Source organism: Carassius auratus, chromosome 22 (genome assembly GCF_003368295.1).
Source record: "Carassius auratus strain Wakin chromosome 22, ASM336829v1, whole genome shotgun sequence".
Lineage (NCBI taxonomy): Eukaryota > Metazoa > Chordata > Actinopteri > Cypriniformes > Cyprinidae > Carassius > Carassius auratus.
In genome coordinates, this window is record NC_039264.1 from 19,118,466 (window position 1) to 19,127,831 (window position 9,366).

Sequence of the window (9,366 nt, forward strand, 5' to 3'; positions counted from 1 at the left end):
CAGTTGTTGTTAATTGTTATTTTATTATTTGTATTATTATTTTCTATTTATTTTTACTTTCTTAAAAAAATGCCTCTTCTTTTTCTAATTAGATCACTATCACAGTTTCGTACTTGAATTTTTATGTTTGATACAAATAATAGATAGAAACCCAAGATGGTTGCATTCTTTAAAATTGTTTTTCTACTGTTTAAGTAGTATAACATGTTTTGATTAAACCTCTATGTTGTGCTGCCTTTGTGCTGTAATTTTGTTAATGTGGATATTTAGTTTTTAGTTTTTTGCAGTTGACATTTTTTATCTACACATAATCTATAATTAACTATTCATTTCTCCTTTTCTCTGACAATAAAAATAATGAGAAAACTTCCATAAAATTAATGTAAAGGTCTGGCCTGCCTTCTCATTTCTGACCAGTGTCTGTCCCATGCATACACGAGTGTGGGATTTTGCAAGACTATATTTTATTTTAGTACTTTAAAATGTTTTAATGCAAATGATTTAAACTGAAAAGTAACTCGCATCACTTCTGAAAAACAGTTACTCAAATGTTAATATGTAAATTTATATAGTAATGTGCAACTTTACTTGTTACTTCAGAAAAAATGAAGAGAATGAAAATAATAAAAAGGAAAAGAGTTTCACTTGCAAGGTATTTATTAGCATTAAACTGCGTTACATTACATGCATGACAGCGGTAATGCTTTCAATAAAACTGTTGAGGAATACTTAAATATACATTAACGGAGCTCAACATTTTCTTCGGAAAAATGTCAAATATTATTTGTATCTATTATTCTTCCTTGATATGTTTCTGGATCCAGGAGAGAATGTCCTCATCAATATGAATGGAAAGAGATCCATCTGGATTGATGGGAACAGTGAAGGGGAGAGGAATACCCATTCTTGACAGTGTCATCTAGAACAGCGGAGGGAAAAATGAATTAATTGTATTTTCTGTTTATATCTTCATGAGATATAATAATTTAAAGGCAAACTATTTCACCTCTGGAATCCTGGCAATGACATTCAAGGACCTCTGAGTTGGCAAGGCTGCAGTAAGTTCAATCTCTTTCTCACTGTTCATTACTCTTTCAAAGCTGAATCCTGTCTGGAAAGCCGCCATAGGGATGTGTTTGGACATTCTAATTGGGGTAGGATACACTGATAGTCAGTGTCATTTTTTACATCACTTCATACATTAGTTGTTCTGTTCCGATGAACCTTACTTTTTAGCATAGCTGGTGACAGTAATCGGCAGCCTCTCCCATTCCAGCTCTAAACGTGCAGCAGGGAATTCACCCAGTACACCAGCCTCTGCTTTAGCAGTGACTGCATACTGCTGGCACTCTGGACCCCAAGCAAGCTTGGCCTGAAAAACAGAGTTATGCTTAAACCTGAGAAGAAATTATTTCCTACATTTTTTTAATCACACTTCAACACTTACAGTCATTTTGTGCTTGCTCAGCAGAACACTATCAACACAGATTTTCAGGTTGTCATTTTCAGCGATGGAAGAAACAACAATTTGCACTCTTGCAGTTGGTTTGTCAAAGTAAGCAGCAAGTTGGTAGCCCAGCAGTTTGTGGTCAGCTCTCACAGCACGGGCAATGACAGCAAAAACAGGTGAACCTGAATTTCCGAGAAACTTAGCCTGAAAGCATACACCATACAAAGATGAATAACTTATTTTAGTTAGAGTTTTGTGTTATTATGACCAAACAAATTAGACTAATTGATTCACCTGTTTCTGGATACGCTCAAAGCTAGATCCGGAACTTCCACTGCTAACTTTCTTTGAGTCACCATGGGGTGCCAAATACTGCAAGAAATAAGGTTTTATAAGTGTCTGATAAGTGTTTGATCTAAAGAAACTATGTTGTTGACTAAATTATTTTTAGTAGTTACCCGATCCTTGTGGAATTTCCCGAAAGCCTCCATGATGGTGGCAGTCTAAAAATAAATAAAGTATTCAGTACAAATTAATATACAGATTTATCACACATGACATTCCTTGTCCTCACCTTGGTCACACGAGACCTGGACCCTGAGGAGCTTGAACTGCTGCTGCTTCTGCTGCTGCTGCTGCTACTACTCCTACTACTGCTGCTGCTGCGGCTGCTGCTGCTGCTGCTTTCAGAAGAGTTCCTGTTTTTATCTTCAGTCTCCAGGATGTCCTTCAGTTTCAACAGGAAAGCCTTTCCTTCTGCAGTCTCCTCATCAATGAGACTGATTTGCTTAAGGAGCCTCTCGGCAGCTCTAGGACCAACTTGGACTTCAAGCTCCAGTCTTTCAACAGCAGGACCTTCCGCTATAGCCAAAACAACAGAGTCTTAATTATAATTTGATCTGAAAATTCTTGAGTTTCATGAATATAATAATTTCTGAAAGTATACCTCTTGCCACTGTAACACGGGCTGTGTGGTGTCCAATAATGTAGAACAGAGGAGTATTTCTGATGAAAGCAACATTGTGAGAGTGCACCTCAACGCATCCCTTGATTTCAATGTATGGGACAGCAAGACAGAGAGTCTTGTCAAATGGAGCAGGAGCTCTCATAGGAACCTCATCTGAATTCTCAGATGACTGGAAAGAAAAAACAAAATATCAAGAAGATTTTACACTTGGGAGCTTAAAGCAATTTTCTTCCCCTAAATGTATATTTAAAGCTTACCGAATCACCAGCATAAGAATTTGGGGAGTTTTGCTGGGACAACTCGGGTGCAAAGGGCACAATCCTTTCAGCACTAGGATCTTCAATGTTTCTTACCACAGCGAGTGTCTCAAAGCTGTTATAAAAGTAAAAGACACTTTCATAAAAAAGCAGTCACTACAAAAACTTTTTCTTCACTGGCATCACTAAGTTTCAATACCTCAGAGCAGCGATATGTTCAGGAACCTCAACAGGCAGAGCCTCCACCTTGTAGTAGCCCTTGAGAATATCTGCTCTTGCAGCCACTTTTCCAGGAGCAATTGTACGGATTTTTCCTCTCGCCATAACAGCAGCTTGGATCAAGGCAGTGTTCACTCCCATCACAGCAAAGGTCTGGAGAGCAATACTGAGAAAATAAAGGAGATTGTTTGTAAATCTGTTGTAGTATACATAAAATCTCAAATCACAGCTGCAAAAAATTTACCTTGGTCTAGCTTCAGCTTGGAGTTGAATATCAGTCTTCTTCAGCTGCTCAAGAGTCATAGTATCAGTCTCCTCAGGGAGAGGAGGTGTAATGGTGGCCTTAACTAAAAGGATGAACGGAACAACATCAAAAGTGGCGACCCTAACATATAAGAAGAAAGGATTTAAAATTCTAAGAAAAAACATACCATTGACACTGGCAGCAGCAACAGCAGCAGTGTACAAACTGAGCTCCATGGGCACACCAACTGCTGTTGGCAAGATACGACGCACTTCAGCTGCAAGCAGAGGTTTGGCATACTGCAAGGCAATTCCTTCCTGCAAAGCTTTAAGAGCCGCCTTCAACAGTTCACGTGATTTGGTTCCACTCACAATCTGGGGAATGTGTTGTTGAGAAACTTTCTAATTATGATAATTATTTGTGAGACAGATTTTAAAACGAAAAAGTAATGAAAGAGAACACAATACCGGTATAGCTTCTTCAATGATGGTCTTGTCAATCTTGACAAAAGCCACTTCTTGTCCAAGTAATTTGATGTAGGCTGAAACCAGTGGCTGATTGTTTGGTAAATCCTTCCAGTTTGTGAGCTTAAGGGGTAAAACATAAGTCATACACATTTTGCCTTTCATGTTTGTAATTTGCTTACAAGTATAAAATTATAAAGTGCTTTGGACATGAAAACATACTGCTCTCAGGGTGCGCTTAATCTTTGTGATTTGGTCAACACCTTCATCTGTAGCAGGAGATTTCAGAAGAGCCTCCTGGATTCCTTCAGTTCTCACACCAATCTGTTTGAGATTATGGATTTAGTGAAGTCAGATTTTTTTTTTAAGCATTAATCTTTTTTTTTTTTACCCACCTCAAGAACATCAGCAGCAGCTCCAGCCAGATAAGCACGTGCTTTAGCTACAACAGCTCTGGGCAGGATGGTTGCAGCATCATTGATCATGTAGGCACTGCCAGCAGCTCCAACCATGAGTGAAGCTGCACAGAGACATATTTCGGAATACAGTTATTGAAATCTTCTATGTCAGGAGAATTTTTGTATGTTTTAAGAAACACCCAACACACCATTTCTTGGCTCTTTTGAGAATTTTGCAAACACTTACTATGATAGAAGTCCAGCTGAAGGGCTCTGCTGAAACGGTAGCTAAGTCTGTCTAGCTTGCGGCTCATGAGCTTGATGGCAACATTAGCTGCACCAGCACTGAAATAGACAATCATTATTAAAATGCTTATTTGACATGATATATAAAAATTCTGAAAAAAAAAAAACTGTCTTTCTTACACAGCTGCCATATCAGGAGCAGTGATTCTGGTCAAGGACTTGATGTGGGAATAAGCAAAGCTCAAAACATGCATGTTGGTTTCAGTCTTCAGAGCACCAGCAAGACTGGAGACAAGAGCCACTGATGGCTTGGCCTCAAACAATACAATACAAGCAACCATGCGCACTTCTGGGTGGAGAGCTCTATCCAACACAAGCTGCAGGGCCACTGGCTGAACCTGTGGCAAGAAACAATGTCAGTTTATTATTGGGAGAAAATGGGCCATTTTACAATAATTAATTTTTACAATGTCTGACACTTGCCAGTTTGGGTTCTTTCTTGGCAATGTTCCTCAGGGCCAAGATGGCATCAACCTGGACTCTAAGGGGCAGAGATGTAGCTGCAGTTCTCAGTCCTGGCAGGAGCTTCATGATGGGTTTAAGACTAGCAGGGTGACCAGCATTGCCCAGAACTTTAAGAGCCAATGTGATTTCAGGAATGTCATTTTTAGAAGTTGCCTCTGCAGCAATATCATGAATGGGCTGAGGAGATTAGAAAATTAGAATTAAAAAATCTGAACAAGTTCATGACTGGTAGAAATGTAAGACTTGAATTATTTACCCTGAGGTGCTCAGCAGAGCAAGAGGGAACTGCAGCACAGTGCCTGGCAATCATGGAACCATATCCAAGCATTACAACTTCACGGAGAGCTGGGATTTTGGCGATTTTCTCATGCATAGCCAAACTCTGTTCAGCAAAATAAAGAAATTATTAATATGAATTGGGCAAGATTTGAAGAACAACATTTTGAGTATAGGTAGATTTACTCACAGCTGTCAATTGGATGGTGTCCAAATCAGCAGTGACCATTTGCAGAGCAACGACAAGAGCCTGAATGAACTCTGGAAGGGTAAGTTCACCAGCCAAGAACTTCTCCTTGATGAATTTTACAATGACTGGTGTGCCAACAGAAGGAAGAGCATCCAGGAGCCAGCGCCTAACAGAGTCATTGTTTAAAATATATACATAATAAAAAAATATAATATAAATTTATTGGTGATAAATTGTACCTGTAAGCTGGTTTGTCCTTGAACTGAGCCCAGATAGCCTCAATGTTCTCCAGGGTGGAAACACGCAGGAGCTGGATGAGCTGAACAAACTTGAGTGGAGCGTCTTCATGGACCATGTCTACATTGTTTGCAACAAGGTGCTTAAGGATCTCGATAATCTAGAAGAAAGTAAGAGCTAGTCTCAGTTGATTTCTTCAGCGTGGATCAAAGGCTTTGACTCTGAGATAGTTAAAGTAATACCTGGGCTGGAGCATCACTGATCTTCATTAGATGAATGGGGGTCTGAAGAATCTCAGTTGCAAACTCATATTGCAGGGATCCACGGGCCAAGTAATCAGCTTTGATTGGAGCAACAGGGGTCTTCTCAATCTCAACAAAAGCCAAGGTTTGTCTGAAACAAATAATTATTTTTGAAAGTCAACGTAATGAAATGTGTTGGGCATATTGTTAGTTCATATTTCTCACAAAGGATCAGTCATACTTTGCTTCCATTTGGGCAGCACCATGGATCTCATTGAAGGGTGAAAACTGATACACTTCCTCAACTGTTGCTTCAGCGATTAGTACACCAGCGGACGCCGGTTTCATGATGTAATTGTAAGTTGCAGTTTCAATCAGACTCTTGATTCTCTGTTGAGCGAAAAGTATGTGATGAATTTAACATTTAAAAAATTATATTGTTAAGGAAATATTTCAAGTCATTCCAGTCTTGTTCATTACCTCTGTGCATTCATGACACCTCTCAGTGTATGCCAAACCAACGTCCTTCATGATTCTCTCCTGGCAGTGGCTCAGATCCTTAGACTTGGTTACGGTAATGTGGTTGGCCTTTGGATCCTCACTGATGACATAGTGGGTCCTGCACACTCCCTGAGCTCCAGCCTTGAAGGATGAGTCAAAAAATAAGATTGCAGAACTCAAAAAGGCTTTCTTAATGCCTTTATAAATGTATTTAGGATTACTTTCTCACCTCTTGCAGCTCATAGATGTTCTGGGTCTTCTTGAGGTTGAGCTGAAGGATGTTGAGGATACCTCTGTGTAAGTTCAATACAGTAGGGGAGACTCCTGCAGGGGCAAATACCTTTCCAACCACACCATTAGCATACTCAAACTTGATGGGAATCTGAAGCTGAGCAGCCAATGCTGAGGTGAGCTTAGTGGCAGGAAAAAATGGATCCTTGGGCCAAATACCAGCGTACTCGTAGATTACAGGTTCCATGAGCTGTAAGGGGACATTTTCCATTTAAATTAGGGCATTGTTGCAACATTCAATTATTCCATATTTTTGTTGTTGTTATTTTATTTAAGTGTGAAAATCTAACAATTTCTACAGTTCTAAATCATTACCTTCATCAGAAAGGTGTTCTCTGTCACAGCACTGAGGTGAACCTTGCTGTTGACTTTTATACCTGCTCTGGCCAAACCTTCTTGAGGAAGACCGCCCAAGAGTAGAGCCTCATACTTGTACACATAGGTCTTATCAGGGGCAAACTCTGGGACTGAAAAGGATAGAGTATTTTTTAAGTCCATTGTTATGACCATTAATATTAAGCAGTAATGCAGTGTAAGTAACCACTTACAAACTCATTTTCCAAGTCATATTACTTACCAAGGTTGATCTGTTGGCTTGCTGAAAAAAAAACATGTATGTGAATATATATACAGAGAGAGATAAGTATAAAGAGAGAAAAAAATGTATGTGTATATATATATATATATATATATATATATATATATATATATATATATATATATATATATAGTATTGACTTACCCACAAGGGCCACAGTCAGGGCAAGCACAAGAGCTCTCATGGCTGATGGTTTGTAAAGAACACTTCAGAGAAATAGACCTTTTATAGTGATTCCTTGCTGACCAAGTATTAAAACTTAAATTAATTATTAACCGATGTCTTTAAGTGCATATCCAATTACACACAAGAAATAACTTATGTCAACTTATTTTAAAACAAATATCAGTTAGAGGTTAGGTTAACCTGGTCTGACATAGTGACATTCTTCATGCCAACGTTCATAGTGAAATGCTGTTCATTTGACTTTTATATTCAAATAGTAAATTATTTTTCCAGTTTTGTCATACACATAAAACAACAAAATTTGAGTTTTTATAAATAGATAGCTATGGAGTAAGTTATAATACAGAAAACTACATTTTTAAAAGACTTTTTTTTTTTTTGGTTTGTTTGTACAAATAGTATATTTTGTTAACAGATCTGGCTTGAGGGCCAATATACTGTAAGATATCAGTTCCAGGTTAGGTTACCCTGGCCCTTAATCTAAAAAAACTGTTAAAGTCCATATTAGTTTACTTATTTTAATGTAAGACTGCAAAATGCTTGAGGTAGATACTTTAAGTCTTGCCACCTCAATGTACCAAGACAAATAGTCAATGACAAGCAGATAGCTCTCTTTCTCCCAGAAGAAAAGATCAGTACCAATATGTTGCCATGGTCTTTCTGGAATGGGCGTTGGCAGCAATGGCTCTTTCCACGCATTACTAGCCGCATTTCCACTGTCGGGCCAGTGCGAGCCAGGGCTTAAAGCGGGCCGGGCGGGGCTCATAGCCTCGGGCCAGTAGCACCGAGGCCAGAATAGAGCATCACAGTCCCGCCCACAGCTGGTGCCGGAAGTAAAAATTCAATGCAATTTCTGCATTGACATTTGGGGTATAAGCCATAAAAACGTAACCACACATGGTAGACTTAAAACCAGCTACGGCTGTACTAAGCGATAGTATATGCTCATATAAACGCAAAAGGATCATGGGGCACTAACCTTGTTTTGATAAAAATGCCTTTTATTCGCGATGTCTTGGCTAAGTACTTCATTACCCACAATCCTGAACAATCCCACAGTGATGCATCTGATTGGTGGAGCTCATGTAACCGTATGGTTAAACCCTGCGAAGGTCCATGAAGACTGAAGATCATTTAATAAAAAATAAATAAATAAAATAAAAACCTGTGTTGTGTTTTTGCACGGTAGACTTATCAGGGCAATCATGATCTCCATGGCTGCCACGAGAGTTTTGCAGGGAGGTTGGTAACGTTAGTTAGCATTATCGTCAACTTTAGCAAGGCTTCTTTAGCCTTCACATTGTATGAGTCATATCAAGCATTTTATAATGCCACTGTCAAAACAATATTTAGCCTAGGCATACCTTTTTGTGCATGTACTGAACATTTGTGTAATGGCAACGACATGTGTTGACGACTGAGCGGTGATTGCAGTTGGGTACAAAGCACTGCAACATTGCTGACTTTATTGTTAACCACTTTCACACACGCACACAATATAAAATACACAGTGATAAATATAAAAATCAATACATATATAAAACCCTATTTATTTATTTTATTAAGAACTGATATTACTGCACATTCACTATATAAAATAAAATTCACTGGAGGAAAAAGTTCGCGTGGGCGGCCGTCATCAGATTTGGAAGTCGCTCTAAAGGCTCATTCGCGCGGTTGTGGCTTCAGTTGAATTCAATGAGGCGTGGTGGTTTATGCGATGAGTAGTTCCCAGCGCTCGAAATGAAAATATGTACACAGTCTTGTACCTTTGACTTTTTTTGGATTATGTCTTAATTATTTCACTTGAAATGATATGTTATAAGCTTATGAGTTCAGCCGTAGCTGGTTATCCTCACACATGTTCTAAAACTCTTTAGATACGGATTTTTCCGAAAGTCAATGGGAGAAATGAATGGGAAATTTACTTCCGGCATCAGAGCTCTCTCGGGCTGTGGGCGGGACTGTGATGCTCTGCGCAGGGTTTCCACAGTGGAGCTTGAAGCACCGCTGCACGTCACTAAAACACGCCCTTTACACGCCTCTCAGAACAACGTCATGCAACCTCAAAATTT

General features: G+C 39.0%; 1 protein-coding gene across 1 annotated transcript; it reads right to left on the reverse strand.

Moving 5' to 3' along the window:
* Positions 1-639: 639 nt before the first annotated feature.
* Positions 640-7,322, reverse strand: LOC113039915 (vitellogenin-like). The gene is made up of 28 exons (XM_026198079.1): positions 7,250-7,322; positions 7,085-7,105; positions 6,823-6,974; positions 6,446-6,697; positions 6,196-6,357; positions 5,957-6,105; positions 5,716-5,866; positions 5,476-5,633; positions 5,237-5,402; positions 5,027-5,152; positions 4,729-4,947; positions 4,426-4,643; positions 4,247-4,344; positions 3,997-4,121; positions 3,824-3,925; positions 3,605-3,724; positions 3,325-3,511; positions 3,138-3,240; positions 2,874-3,059; positions 2,675-2,789; positions 2,397-2,586; positions 2,025-2,311; positions 1,909-1,953; positions 1,745-1,822; positions 1,448-1,654; positions 1,230-1,372; positions 1,007-1,145; positions 640-919 (listed from the first exon to the last, which is right to left on the reverse strand). The coding sequence occupies exons 1-28, from the start codon at positions 7,287-7,289 to the stop codon at positions 794-796; spliced, it is 4,065 nt and encodes a 1,354-aa protein (XP_026053864.1). The 5' UTR covers positions 7,290-7,322; the 3' UTR covers positions 640-793.
* Between the last annotated feature and the right edge of the window lie 2,044 nt (positions 7,323-9,366).